Genomic DNA, 12,043 nt, shown 5'->3' with positions numbered 1-12,043 from the left:
GCTCGGGGCCGTCCCAGGCTGGTGCAGGGCTGAGGGGATTGTGGCAGCAGCGCGGGGTCCTTATCGCCTCAGCTGCAGGTGGAGGGCCTTGAGATAAGCGGGCAGACACAACACGGCGGGTGGGTGGGGGGGAGCCCAGCCTTTAAAAACCACGCGGCCCCGCGTCCAGCACTGTCAGCTGTGGAGAGAACCGCGGTGCCCATGGAGAAGAGCACAGTGCTGATCACCGGCTGCTCCTCGGGCATCGGGCTGGGGCTGGCAGTGCGCTTGGCGGCCGACGATTCCCGCAGGTTCAAAGGTAAAGGGATGATGCCGTGGGTGCGGGTCCCAGCACTGCGTGGCACAGCACGGCTGCGCTCTCTCCACAGTGTTTGCCACTATGCGTGACCTGGCCAAGGGTGAGCAGCTGCTGGAGCGTCTGGGGGGCCGCTGCCCCGACACGCTGGAGCTGCTGCAGCTGGACGTCACCGACCCGCACTCGCTGGCTGCGGCTGTGCGCTGCATGCAGGGGCAGCACCCGGACGTGTTGGGTACGGCACCTTCCCCAGGGCACAGCCGGGAGCGGGGAAGCCAATATGGGGATGGGCCTGGATGGCACTGCAGCCCTGGGGATGGGTGTGCTGGGGCACGGAGAGGATTGGGGCCGGGTTCCCACGTCCCTGTATGCAAACAGTGCTGGGGTAATGTGACACCTGCTCACCAGCACCGTACCCCACAGTGTGCAACGCAGGGGTGGGTTTGATGGCCCCCCTGGAGATGTGCTCGGAGCAGGCCATGAGAGCAGTGTTCGAGGTGAACGTCTTCGGCACCGCACGCACCATTCAGGCCTTCCTGCCCGCCATGAAGCGCCGCCGCAGCGGGCGCATCCTCGTGTCCAGCAGTGTCGGGGGGCTGCAAGGTGGGCATGGGGCCGCCCGCGGGGCTGCAGGGGGAGAGACGCAGCTCTCAGCTGCCACTCCGCCCCAGGGGTGCCCTTCAATGCCGTGTACTGCGCCAGCAAGTTCGCGCTGGAGGGGCTGTGCGAGAGCCTGGCCATCGTTCTGCGGCCCTTCAACATCCAGTGAGCGCCGTGGGGTGAGGTGTGGGACCCGTGATGGGCTGTGAGTTCAGGGGCGCTGCTTTCCCGTAGCATGACGCTGGTGGAGTGCGGCCCGGTGCACACCGCCTTCATGGACAACGCGCGGCGCGCCGACCCTGAGGGCCACGAGCTGCGGGCGCTGGACGCTGAGACGCAGCAGCTGTACCGCCGCTACCTGCAGCACTGCGCGCAGCTGTTCCTCGACGCCGCCCAGGAGGTGGACGAGGTCCTGCAGGTCCGCGGGGTGGGCGCCGGGTGGGGCTGTGGGGCGCACAGCGGGCGCTGAGCTGAGCGGCGCCGCGGTGCAGGTGTTCCTGGAGGCCATCGCCGCCCCGCGACCGCCGCTGCGCTGCATCACCGCGCGGCTCCCGGCCCCGCTGGCGCGGCTGAGGCCAGGCGGCCCCGACGGCGCTGACTATGTGCGGGCCATGCACGACTTCGTCTTCGGCCCCGGTGAAGCCACCGAGGGGCAACCGTGAGCGCGGCCCCGGGATGGCCCCGGCAATAAAGCCTCGTGCCCGCGGCTGCGGTCTGGCCTCTTGCTGAGGGGCGGGGATCGGGCACGGGGGGACGGCACCGGGACCGGGGGGGGTGGCATCGGAGCTGTCGAATGAGCGCTCCCGGATCCGGGGCCCCACAATCCCGGCCAGCCTCCGCGGGGGCCGGGTCGCTCCCCACTACAAAGCCCGGCGCAGCACGACGGGGGCGGGGCGGTGGGAGGGGCCGTGACGCGTTCGGGATCGGTGCGATCTTCCGGCGGGGCCATGGCGCCGTTCCCGTCGGGGCTGTTGGTGCTAACGGCCCCGCTGGGCGCGTTACCGCGGCGGGCGGCGGCGGCGCTGGCGGAGGCGGCGGGGGTGGTGACGGGGCCGCTCTACGTGCACCTGCAGCCGGGGCTGCGCCTGGACGGCCCCGCGCCGCGCCCCGCCGCCCCCCCGCCCGCCGCCGCTCTGATCCGCGCTTTGGCCGCGCTCTACGCGGCGGCGGCGGCGCACCGGGGGTTGGACGTGCGGGTTTTGCTGGGCCACGGACACCGCCTAGCGCGGCCGCCCCGCGTGCTGCTGGCCGACGGTGGAACGGGCGACGCGGAGCCGGTGCGGGTGGCGCTGCGGGAGTTGGCCGCCGCCGCCTACGGCTGTCCGCCCGGGCTGCCCGCGCTGCTGCTGAGCGGCTCCGACGGCCCCGAGGCGCTGCCCAATGGCTCCGGCGCGGAGCTGCCCGCGTATCCCGACGTGGCGGTCGGCGGCACCTTCGATCGGCTTCACGGCGCCCACCGGCTGCTGCTCAGCGCCTGCTGCCTGCTGGCACGGCGGCGGCTGCTGGTCGGGGTGGCCGACGGGGAACTGCTGCGCCGTGAGTGCCGGGAGAAGGGGGGCCGGGGCAGGCGCGGTGGGGAGCGGGCAATGCCTGCGGTGATGGTGGTGTAGACGGGCACTGCGCTGTGCTCGCCGGAAATGGGATGAGACGCAGTGGGGGCTGAGGGCCTCCCCCGGGCTGGGGTCTGGGAAAGCATCCGGGTGGCTCAGAGTGCACGGGCACTGCCGGTGGGAGGGGATGTGGGTCAGCGTCGGCGGTGGGCACTGATTATGGGGACAGCCCAGACCCCACAGCTGCTGTCCTTCCCTGCAGACCTGTGGGGCCCTGTGGGCGGGATGGTGGTGGTGGTGGGGCACCACTGGAGGGTTCCTACCGTAGAACCATTTGCTCTGCCGCTCTCACTGTTCATCACTGCACGCTGTTGCAGACAAGGTCCTGCGGGAGCTGATCGAGCCCTACGAACTGCGGGCGGCCAAACTGCGTGAGTTCCTGGCAGATGTGAAGCCCTCAGTGCTGTATGACATTGTGCCTCTGGGCGACCCCTACGGCCCTGCAGTCACGGACCCGGAGCTGCGCTGCATCGTTGTCAGCGAGGAGACGCGCAGGGGCGGGGAGGCCGTGAACAAGAAGAGGATCGAGAATGTAACTGGAGGGGCTGAGATCTCTGGGCTCCAAAGTTTCGTTTGGGGGGCTCAGTGGTGTCCCCTCCCGGCAGGGCCTCGCTGCATTGGAACTCTTCGAGATCGAGCTGATGGAGGACCCTTACCACGGCCACAATGAGGAGGAGAAGATCAGCTCCTCCAGCCTGCGACAGCGGCTGCTCGGCACGTTGCTTCGGCCCCCACGGGTAGGGGGAGCTGCTGGGGGCTGGGAGCTGCAGGACCAGCACCCGTCTGACCCTTCCTTCCCCAGGACAGCCCCACGCTCCCCCCCCGCCCCTACATCATCGGTCTGACCGGGGGCAGCGGGAGCGGAAAGACCTCCATCGCCCAACGCCTGGGGCAGATGGGAGCATTCCTCATCGATGCCGATGCGCTGGGCCACGCCGCATACCTGCCTGGCAGCCAGGCCCACGGGCACGTGGTGGCTGCATTTGGGGCAGGTAGGGCCGGGTGAGCCGGGAGATGCTGTGGAGGTGTGAGTTGGATTTTTTTCTGCTCCTGAACCATCTCCCTCTGTCTTACAGAGATCTTGAACAAAGATGGAACAATTAACAGGAAGGCCCTTGGGGCAAAAGTATTTGGAAACCAGGTATGAGCAGCAGAGGGAATGTCAATATTTAACCTCCTGAGCAGGGAACTCTGTGCTGGGGCTTTGATTTTCAGCCCTTTGAGCTGGTGCCACATTCCTGCTGCAGTGGCATACAGCAAATCAGCAGCCATGCAGAATGCACAGTCCAGGCAGCAGCTCCTGTTGCTCCCCTAGCTGTAGCCCCCTCCGTCCATCCAAGCTTGTCCCTTGTGGACCCCCAGGACCTCTGGGAGGACCCTGACACCACTGTGGTTCCTTTGCAGGAGCGGCTGAAGAGCCTCACAGGCATCGTGTGGCCGGAGATCGCGCGGATGGTCAGGGAGCGGATCGGAGAGGCGAGAGCTCAAGGTAAGGGGTGGCTGTGAGGAGCACAGTGGGTGCTGGGTGCACGGTGCTATGCTGCTCTGGGGCAGCTGCTGCTTTGGGTAGCACATGGAGTATCTTCCAGCTCACAGCTGCTCTTTACTGGAGATTTTCACTCCCCTGAGTGCATTTGTAACTCAGACTTCCTGTTCTGAACTGGAGCGGGCATTGCCTTCTTTCTCTTTTTTGGTTCAATGCCCCTTAGTGAGCATGATGTGTGCAGAATCATTTTCTTTGCTGGGAGCTCAATGGGAATCCCGCATCGGGCAGCGCTGCCCCTCCCATGTGAGGTTCTATGGGGTCTATTCGCTGCCGGCGTGCAGGACGGCATGACCGCGAGTGGCCGCACCGGGCCCCAGGAGCGCCCGTGCTGCCCTGGAGTTGCCAGGTGACGAGGAACGGCTTCGTTCCGTAGGAAAGGCTGTGGTCGTGCTGGATGCCGCCGTGCTGCTGGAGGCCGACTGGCAGGAGATGGTGCACGAGGTGTGGGTGGCCATCATCCCTGAGGAGGAGGTGAGTGAAGCCCGCTGGCTGCCTCTGGCCGCACGGCCGTCCCCGTGAGCCCCGTGTGTCCCCTCGTGGTCCCCGCAGGCCGTGAAGCGCATCGTTAGGAGGGACGGGCTGAGCGAGGAGGCTGCCCGCAGCCGGCTGCGGAGTCAGATGAGCGACAGCCAGAGAGTGCAGCAGGCGCAGGTGGTGCTGTGCACGCTCTGGGAGCCGGAGGTCACCCGCAGGCAGGTGAGCCGCGGGCCGCTTCCGACGGCACGGGGAGCGGAGAGGAGAGACGGGAGCTCGGCGGCGGGGCTGCTGCCGGTCGGAAACGCAGCAGGAAGGGACGGACGGCGCCGAGCTCCGCATGCGGCGCTGCTGATGGCGTTTCGTCGGCAGGTGGAGAAGGCGTGGGAGCTCCTGCAGCAGCGCCTGAGCCGCGCGCCCGCGGGGCCGCCCGCCAACTGAGCGCCGCCGGGACGGGGGAAGAGCGGCGGCCGCGTCCCGGCACCGGGCGTGAGTCGGCACGGAGCGGCCGGACCCCACGGGGCTGGGAGCGCTGCCCGCTGCGCCGGAACGAACCGGAAACGCCGCGGCTCCGAGAGCTGAGCCCGACCCGCCGAGCGGCGCGCACGGTTCCGCGCACCGTGAGCCCGCGGCCGAGAGGCGGTTAAAGCGCGCTTCCTCTCTCTCGGTGTCCGTGGCTCTTTGTGTCCCGTCTCGCCGCAGCGCTGCCCGCAGGCGTGCGGGGCGCCTCCTGGCGGTCGGGAGGACTGCGCTTCCCGGCGGCCCCCGCGGTGCTCACGTGACCGGGGCGGGGGGAAGATGGCGGAGCCGCCCGGCGCCGCGGCGGAGGAAGCGTGGGGGAAGGTGAAGGCGGGGCGGGCAGCGGCGGGCCGAGGGCGAGGGGTTGTAGGCGGGGGCGGCGGGCGGCCCGCGGGGGGCGGAGGCCCGGAGCGCCGCTGCGTCCGCTGACCGCCGCCCTCCGCCCGCAGGTGGACGCTGCGTACGGGGACAATGGCCCGGAGCCGGGTAGGTGCCGCGGGGCGCGGCGGGGCGGATCCCGGGGCCGCTCCTCTGAGCCGCTCCTCTGAGCTCTCTCTCCCCGCAGCGCTCTTCATGGACAGCGCGCGGAAGGGCAGCGTCGTGTCCCGCGCCAACAGCATCGGTTCCACCAGCGCCTCCTCCGTGCCCAACACCGGTACGGGGCCGGGGCGGCGGCGCTCCGAGCTGCGAGCGGGGCGGCTGCGGGGCTCCCGCAAAGACACGCGGGGCCCTCGGGGCGGGCCCGGCCCGGCGCTCACTCGCGGTTCTCTCCGCAGACGACGAGGACAGCGATTACACCCAGGAGCACTACAAGGAGTCCTACAAGGACCAGCGCCGCCGGGCGCACACGCAGGCGGAGCAGAAGAGGCGCGATGCCATCAAGGTACCTCAGAGGCACCGCGCTGCTCCTTTTACGCCTTTTCCCTTTTGTTTCGTGCCGGATCCGCTCCCCTCAGCCGCATGTGAGCCGGGAGCCGCTTTTGGCTGTGGTGGGAGCTGGGATGTGGGTCCGTACCGCAAACTTCCGTGGAACCGCTGCCCCGTGTGGCGCCCCGTGTCCCTGAGCCTTGGCTCTGCCCCCTGTAGAAAGGCTATGACGACCTGCAGGCCATCGTGCCCACCTGCCAGCAGCAGGACTTCTCCATCGGCTCCCAGAAGCTGAGCAAGGCCATCATTCTCCAGAAAAGTGAGTCTGAGTGCGGGGAGGTGGGAGGGCTTTCTCTCAAGCCCCCAAACACCTCAACACAGGGATTCTATGTGACTGCCTCAGGGAGCCCTCCTGGAGGAGATCAGAGGGGCTTCCGTGTGCTTGCAGCTTCTTACTCTGTATTTTTGTGTTCAGCCATTGATTATATTCAGTTCCTGCACAAGGAAAAGAAGAAGCAAGAAGAGGAAGTTTCTACTCTCAGGAAAGATGTGATGGCCTTGAAGATAATGAAAGTGTAAGCAAGAAGCTATTTGGTTGCTGCCCTCTTCTTCCTGCTGTTTTTCCCCATGGTCTGGGTTCAGTGCTTTGCAGGCAGTCTGGCTCCTGGGGTCGTACCAAAGCTGTACCACTCTGCTATTGTCGTTTCTTCTCTGTTTGTTAGGAGGTCTGACTCAGATCAGTTGGTAGAGTTAAGTATGGAGATGGTTTCAGGTTTGAAAATGAATCTGCTTTCAGTATCATGCTTCCCAGCATTTATTTTACTTGCAGGATCTTCTGCAGACTCATTCTCCTCTCCATTTCTGAAGCTGTTTTCAGCGTCCAGTTGTTGCTCAGGCGCTGGGGAGTACGAGGCTTCACGGCAGCACTGAGCCCAGCTCTTGTTTTGTTTCAGGAACTACGAGCAGATTGTGAAAGCTCACCAGGACAACCCAAGTGAGGGGAAGGACCAGGTCTCTGACCAGGTGAAATTCAATGTTTTCCAAGGCATTATGGATTCCCTCTTTGAGTCCTTTAATGCCTCCATCTCAGTCACGAGTTTTCAGGAGCTCTCAGCATGTGTCTTCAGCTGGATTGAGGAGCACTGCAAGCCCCACGTGAGTACAGCAAACACGGGTGGGTTGAGGCAAGGGCAAAGGGTGCTGTGCACAGCTGCACCCAGCTGGAGTGCAGGCCCATGTGCAGTTTTCCTTTCTCCTGGGGCAACTTTCCTTTCTCCTGTGTGGCTGACACTGGACTGGGGCGTGGGAGCTCGGGTCCCTCTCATCCTCAGCTGCTTGCTGAACTGGTTTGGTAGTGAAAGCCAGACAGTGAAAAACAGAGCTTAGAAAGATGGTCCTTGTTCCCCAAGACACCTAGAAGTTTGGAGGGAATTAAGAAGGCTTTGTTAGAAGGGAGTTGTATGGGCAAGGCCAGGTCCTTGTTGTGCTGTGACTGCATGGAGCCCTGCAGCCTGACAACATAGACAGGTGATCATTTCCCATTCGCGTTCTGTGGGCATTGGCAGCAGGTGTGCTAGCTGTAGCATTGAGCCTGGGAAGGACTTTTCCTCCCCTGGACGACTGACTGTCTCCTCTCTGCCCCAGACTCTACGGGACATCGTCATCGGGGTCCTGCACCAGGTGAAGAGTCAGCTGTACTGAGCATTCCCTCACTGGAGCACCTTGGACTGGGCAGCAGGTTCCAGGAGAGGCTGGGCCATCTCCCTTGTGGTTGTCCTCAAAGCTTCTCCGATTATTTATTGTCACTACAAAACCAAAACAAGGCTGTGCAAGCATCTCTGCTTCACGGGTACTGTCACAGTCAGCATCACCAAATACTGCTAAGGATTTAGCAAAGGGAAAGAAAAAAGTGTGTACTGAATGCAGGTCTTTAAACTTGCCGGAGTCTTTAGCTCAGGCAGGTGTGTTGCAGTTGGGTTTGCCTGTGCCACTGACTCCAGTGCTGCAGCTCAGCTGGTGAAACAGATCTGGTCTGTAACCTCAGACCTGATACAAACCCTTTTGACCCTGGGAGCAGGGAGAAATAAGAAAGAGACACCAAAAGCTGTTGGTCTCTGCTAATGCAGATTAGGAATAGGGTTCTCCTGCAACTGCAGGCTTCCAGTACCTCCCTCTGAAACAGTTCTTAGAAAAGCAAGAGGCTGCTTTTAACTTCTAGATGGTTTGGAGAAAGCCCAGGAGAACTGAGGGAAGGGTGAGCATGTCACTGCCAGGGAGATGTGGGGCAGCAGCGAGTTCTCCTCATGCTGGAAGGAGTGCAGTGGGGCTGTGCTGTCCTGACCTCTTCAGTTGTAACTTTAACACCCCTGAACGGGAAAAGGGAGTGAGCTTTTTTTGCAGTCTTTTCCTGCTTGTGCTGCTGAGTGCTGAGTTGCCCTGGCCTCGTCTTTTTCCGGGTTGTTTTGTGGCCACACTGAACAGAAAAGTAGTTCAGTAGCTGCAGCACAGCACTACTGAGTTCTCACTGCTGTTCCTTAGCACCATAATTTTACGTGAGTGTATATATTTATAGACATGTAACCAGCTTTGATTTTATTTTATAATCACTGAAATCATTGTAAAGTATTATCAGTGCCAGTTCTGCAGTGTCTGCTGCTGTCAGCGTGATTCAACTAAACAAGCACAATGAGTGCATTGGACAGCATCATCCTCCGTGGCACTGATACACACAGCAGGGTTTGTTCTCTAATCATGTTCTTGCTACCACTCCACCAGTAGCAGCTATTTATTTTCCAGTTTTTCCACTGTAGATGAGGTAATGCTAAATTTCTCAGCTCTGGGTTGCTTGATTTGGATGCTGCAGCTTGAGATTGTTTAAGCTATTAAATGAAGAAAAGCATTTTGGTGGGGTTGATTTTCTTTTTTTTTTTTTCTTTCCATACAAAATTATTTTTCAAGCCTTGTGACCTTTTCAGTATAATACAATAGAAGCCCAAGAGGAGTCAAACCCTGTGGTGTTGCACAGAAGTGATGGCGCACACAGGGGCAGACGTTGCTGGTAGGTGTTGCCCTGTGATGGAAATGACTGTTGTGGAGGGACAGACAAGTCAACAGCCATGTGGCATGGCTTAATTTCCCTTAGATGCAACCTCTTGCCTTGTGAGGAAGATGTGGATTTTTACAGACCTCATGTGTGAAAGTGACATATTTTTCTATTGTGAGAAATAAATAATTTTTGCTCAACGTTTTAAGGGCTTTTCTGCTTTTATTTCCATTGCTGTGTACGTGGAGACTTTAATGGGATCAGGCAGGAGATGGACCCGCAGTGCACAGCAGCCCAGCCACCGCTGCAGCTGTGGCTCACGTTACCAGCACAGCACAGCACATCCTCCTGGCTCTCGCCTTCCCCACCAGCCAGGGCTGCTGTGCCTGAACCACATCCAAGGCCAGCCCTGCTGCCTTCTCAACACAGAAGATGCCACAGCAGAGCACATCTGAAACAGAAGCAGGGTGTTCAATGAATCGGTCCTGTGTACGACTCGGCGCAGGCCGTGGTCCCCTCCACGTGTGAATTGCAGAAATAGTGGCTGTACTGCTAACTACTTCCTTCACCTCTCTGAGGCACCTGCTTCCTGCTCTTACCAGAACACCACATCTCTAACCCAGTGCTCTTAAACCCTCCCAGCCACTGCCTGGTGAAAACACCCACCCAAAACAGCCTATAGCACTGAAAGGTAAGAAAACAACATTCCCTCGGTACATGAGAAAGGGAGAGGGTCCACTGCTGAATCAGGTGCTCTGACTACCCTTCCAAGGGCAAAGCATTTTTAAACAGAACTATATCAAGGATGTAGGACAAGCGCAAGCCCTGAAAAAAAACTACAGAAGAAAACAAATCTAAAACCCAACAACAGCTTAATCATCAGTTCCACTGCAGCGTGCTCTCTGTAAAGGAAGGCCAGCCATCTGCACCTCACACAGCTGCTGGGAACGTGACGTTGTGGTCCTCGTCGGTTTCTATTCCGACCTCCTCCTGTGCAAGGACAAAGTGCTCCTGTAGCAGACAGCTGCCCTCTGGCACAGCAGGCTCAGCCGCCTGGGATGCAGACAGAGGGATGGGGCTTACAAAGAACTGCTTCTTGCTCTTGGGGTATCCCTCCAGGATGGCGTCGAGCAGCTCGGTTGCCTGGCAGGGAAGTTAGATGAGATTTGCAGGAGTGATGCTGAGCTTTCTGCCACATCTGTGGGATGCTGCCTCCCATACGGGGAGCCAACACAACTGTTCCCACATTATCCCCTGCACAGGGATGCAAGAACTTGTTTTGCTTCCTCAAGAACAAATAAAATAATCAAGAACATCTCATATTTACACATTACAGCAACGTGGCCTTTAACAGAGGATCTCAGTGCATCTAGCCCCAGCGATTCTTGTGGTGGCACTCAGCACAGAGCTCCACTTAAAAGTTACTGATTGTGGAAACTTCAAGAAAATGCTCTCCCATAGCCTGGATAAAGCTCCCCAAGATAATCTGCAGATTGTGCCTGCTCCACCATCACCGTGGCCACTGACACTTCTGCCCACCCCACGTTCAATGGGGAAACCATTACCATCCGCTTCCTCCTCCGCCACTCCTTGCAGTACAGTTTCTGCTCGCTGCAGACCTGCCAAAGGCAAGGCAAAGTGAGAACAACTCAGCAGCCATACATCGAGCCTCTGTAAGCTCAAAGCCAGGAAACATCTGATTTCAAGGACATCACACACCCCAGCTACAGTCAGAGTTTTTTCAGGCAGCAGAACTGATTCCTTGGCTGGAACATGAACTGCTTTCTGAAATGGCCCACCAGAAACAGGAAGAAATTGAGTTGATAGTGCCTAACAACTGGCCAGAGATTTGCAAGGAAAGGACAGCTGAGGCTATTGAAGCTGCCGTAGAGTGTGCTCCCCACCACAATTCAGACATGGGCTTTGCAGGACCCACGTGGGAAAAGCCCAGGACTAAAGCAGTCTGCTTCCATCCCGGGGTCAGCCAGGCCAGGTAAAGCAGCCAAGCATTTGCTATGAGCAACCTCAATGTGGACTGCGCTGTACATTCCTCCCAAACCCCCAGCTCTTTACCTTCTCTTTTTCTTCTGGCGTTACTCGGTTGGTAGCAGACTTGATCCTCTCCAGTCTCTCTGTGTAACTGGCGCAGTCCTTCCTCAGCTCCTCAACTTCACGGGCCATGTCCGCGGTGGTCATAGCGCCGCTCAGGTCCTTCAACTCTGGAGGGCAGCGGCGATCACCGGGACGGCCGGCAACCACGGCGCAGCCGCCGCGGGCGGTGCCGGTGCGGCAGGGCGGGGGCCGCGCTCACCTGCCTCCAGCTGCCGGCAGCCCTGCAGCAGCGCCTGCACCTCGGCGGACCTCGCGGCGATCTCCGCGTCCAGCACGCGGAGCTCCGCATCGCCGGCGGCCGGGAGCTGCTCCTGGAGACGGGAGGGCGGGCGCTCAGCGGAGCCGAGGGCAGCGGGGCTCGGCCGGGCCCGGGGCTCACCTGGTCGGCGAAGTACACCTTCTGCTTGCCGTAGGCCTTCTCACGGACGCGGCCCTGCTGCGCCAGCTGCTCCAGCGCCTTCACCACGGCCTGAGCGAGCGCGCCGTCAGCCCCGCGCCGCCAGCCCCGCTCTCCCCGGCTCCGCCGCGCCTCGCCCGGCCCGCTCACCGCTTTGCCCAGCCCGTGCTCCCGCTGCAGGTTCCCGAAGACGTCCTGAGCGCTGTACGGCCGGTTCTGCTCCCGCAGGTAGCGCAGCAGGACAGCGGTGGCCCCTGCGCGACACGGCCGCTGTCACCGTGCCCGCTCAGGTCCGGTCCGGTCCCGTCCCGCCCCGCCCCTCACCGCTCCCCGCTGCGGGGCCTTCGCGCCCTTTGCTCATCTTCTTCCCGCGCCACGCTCAGGCGGTGTGACGCACTTCCGGCGCGACGCACGGCGAAAGAGCGGGGCTTCCTGTCCCGACCAGCCCGCAGTGATCCCGTTTCGCGCCGCTTCCGGCGGCAGCGCTCCTGCAGTTCCAGCGTCGTTCGGCGCTGTGGAGACTGATGGAAGGCCGCTCCTCGGCAGACGCTTTAACGTTAACTCGCACGATACGGGACAG

At 61.3% G+C, this 12,043-nt stretch overlaps 4 protein-coding genes across 7 annotated transcripts; 3 read left to right on the top strand and 1 right to left on the bottom strand.

The window, feature by feature from the left end:
* Positions 1–117: 117 nt before the first annotated feature.
* On the top strand, positions 118–1,731 carry HSD17B1 (hydroxysteroid 17-beta dehydrogenase 1). The gene is made up of 6 exons (XM_052700012.1): positions 118–298; positions 369–530; positions 719–898; positions 967–1,060; positions 1,130–1,313; positions 1,387–1,731. The coding sequence occupies exons 1-6, from the start codon at positions 202–204 to the stop codon at positions 1,555–1,557; spliced, it is 888 nt and encodes a 295-aa protein (XP_052555972.1). The 5' UTR covers positions 118–201; the 3' UTR covers positions 1,558–1,731.
* Positions 1,732–1,827: 96 nt separating this feature from the next.
* Positions 1,828–5,513, top strand: COASY (Coenzyme A synthase). 2 transcript variants are annotated; one of them, XM_052700004.1, is made up of 10 exons: positions 1,828–2,431; positions 2,823–3,037; positions 3,111–3,242; positions 3,308–3,497; positions 3,582–3,646; positions 3,910–3,994; positions 4,425–4,522; positions 4,601–4,747; positions 4,898–5,014; positions 5,494–5,513. In XM_052700004.1, exons 1-9 carry the CDS (start codon positions 1,843–1,845, stop codon positions 4,964–4,966), a joined length of 1,590 nt encoding a protein of 529 aa, XP_052555964.1. In that variant the 5' UTR covers positions 1,828–1,842; the 3' UTR covers positions 4,967–5,014; positions 5,494–5,513. The 2 variants fall into 2 exon arrangements, with proteins under 2 accessions (XP_052555964.1, XP_052555963.1); XM_052700003.1 differs by lacking the exon at positions 5,494–5,513 and having other exon boundaries at positions 4,898–5,187.
* Positions 5,211–9,162, top strand: MLX (MAX dimerization protein MLX). The gene is made up of 8 exons (XM_052700008.1): positions 5,211–5,368; positions 5,494–5,530; positions 5,610–5,699; positions 5,821–5,927; positions 6,131–6,230; positions 6,387–6,486; positions 6,865–7,066; positions 7,556–9,162. The coding sequence occupies exons 1-8, from the start codon at positions 5,324–5,326 to the stop codon at positions 7,610–7,612; spliced, it is 738 nt and encodes a 245-aa protein (XP_052555968.1). The 5' UTR covers positions 5,211–5,323; the 3' UTR covers positions 7,613–9,162.
* PSMC3IP (PSMC3 interacting protein) lies at positions 8,826–11,889 on the bottom strand. 3 transcript variants are annotated; one of them, XM_052700010.1, is made up of 9 exons: positions 11,788–11,889; positions 11,614–11,717; positions 11,446–11,535; positions 11,266–11,377; positions 11,028–11,173; positions 10,520–10,573; positions 10,038–10,097; positions 9,884–9,944; positions 8,826–9,405 (listed from the first exon to the last, which is right to left on the bottom strand). In XM_052700010.1, the coding sequence occupies exons 1-8, from the start codon at positions 11,822–11,824 to the stop codon at positions 9,885–9,887; spliced, it is 663 nt and encodes a 220-aa protein (XP_052555970.1). In that variant the 5' UTR covers positions 11,825–11,889; the 3' UTR covers positions 8,826–9,405; position 9,884. The 3 variants fall into 3 exon arrangements, with proteins under 3 accessions (XP_052555970.1, XP_052555969.1, XP_052555971.1); XM_052700009.1 differs by having other exon boundaries at positions 8,826–9,944; XM_052700011.1 differs by lacking the exon at positions 11,446–11,535 and having other exon boundaries at positions 8,826–9,944.
* Positions 11,890–12,043: the final 154 nt, after the last annotated feature.

This window comes from Tympanuchus pallidicinctus, unplaced genomic scaffold, assembly GCF_026119805.1.
Source record: "Tympanuchus pallidicinctus isolate F22 unplaced genomic scaffold, pur_lepc_1.0 scaffold39, whole genome shotgun sequence".
Classification (NCBI taxonomy): domain Eukaryota; kingdom Metazoa; phylum Chordata; class Aves; order Galliformes; family Phasianidae; genus Tympanuchus; species Tympanuchus pallidicinctus.
Note: the sequence above shows the minus strand (reverse complement) of the source record. Positions and strands in the feature narration are given on the sequence as shown.

What these genes read in the sequence shown, in the direction of transcription:
- HSD17B1 (XM_052700012.1), top strand. Translation starts at nt 202, where the DNA reads ATGGAGAAGAGCACAGTGCTGATCACCGGCTGCTCCTCGGGCATCGGG. An exon ending in CTGCGGCCCTTCAACATCCA is followed by an intron (nt 1,061 to 1,129) that starts GTGAGCGCCGTG and finishes GCTTTCCCGTAG; the next exon opens with CATGACGCTGGTGGAGTGCG. An exon ending in AGGTGGACGAGGTCCTGCAG is followed by an intron (nt 1,314 to 1,386) that starts GTCCGCGGGGTG and finishes GCCGCGGTGCAG; the next exon opens with GTGTTCCTGGAGGCCATCGC.
- MLX (XM_052700008.1), top strand. Translation starts at nt 5,324, where the DNA reads ATGGCGGAGCCGCCCGGCGCCGCGGCGGAGGAAGCGTGGGGGAAG. An exon ending in AGAGGCGCGATGCCATCAAG is followed by an intron (nt 5,928 to 6,130) that starts GTACCTCAGAGG and finishes TGCCCCCTGTAG; the next exon opens with AAAGGCTATGACGACCTGCA. An exon ending in GCCTTGAAGATAATGAAAGT is followed by an intron (nt 6,487 to 6,864) that starts GTAAGCAAGAAG and finishes GTTTTGTTTCAG; the next exon opens with GAACTACGAGCAGATTGTGA.
- PSMC3IP (XM_052700009.1), bottom strand. Translation starts at nt 11,824, where the DNA reads ATGAGCAAAGGGCGCGAAGGCCCCGCAGCGGGGAGCG. An exon ending in CGCCAGAAGAAAAAGAGAAG is followed by an intron (nt 10,574 to 11,027) that starts GTAAAGAGCTGG and finishes TGCCTTTGGCAG; the next exon opens with GTCTGCAGCGAGCAGAAACT. An exon ending in GGCGGAGGAGGAAGCGGATG is followed by an intron (nt 10,098 to 10,519) that starts GTAATGGTTTCC and finishes CTTCCCTGCCAG; the next exon opens with GCAACCGAGCTGCTCGACGC.
- COASY (XM_052700004.1), top strand. Translation starts at nt 1,843, where the DNA reads ATGGCGCCGTTCCCGTCGGGGCTGTTGGTGCTAACGGCCCCGCTGGGC. An exon ending in GGTGGCTGCATTTGGGGCAG is followed by an intron (nt 3,498 to 3,581) that starts GTAGGGCCGGGT and finishes TCTGTCTTACAG; the next exon opens with AGATCTTGAACAAAGATGGA. An exon ending in CAAAAGTATTTGGAAACCAG is followed by an intron (nt 3,647 to 3,909) that starts GTATGAGCAGCA and finishes GTTCCTTTGCAG; the next exon opens with GAGCGGCTGAAGAGCCTCAC.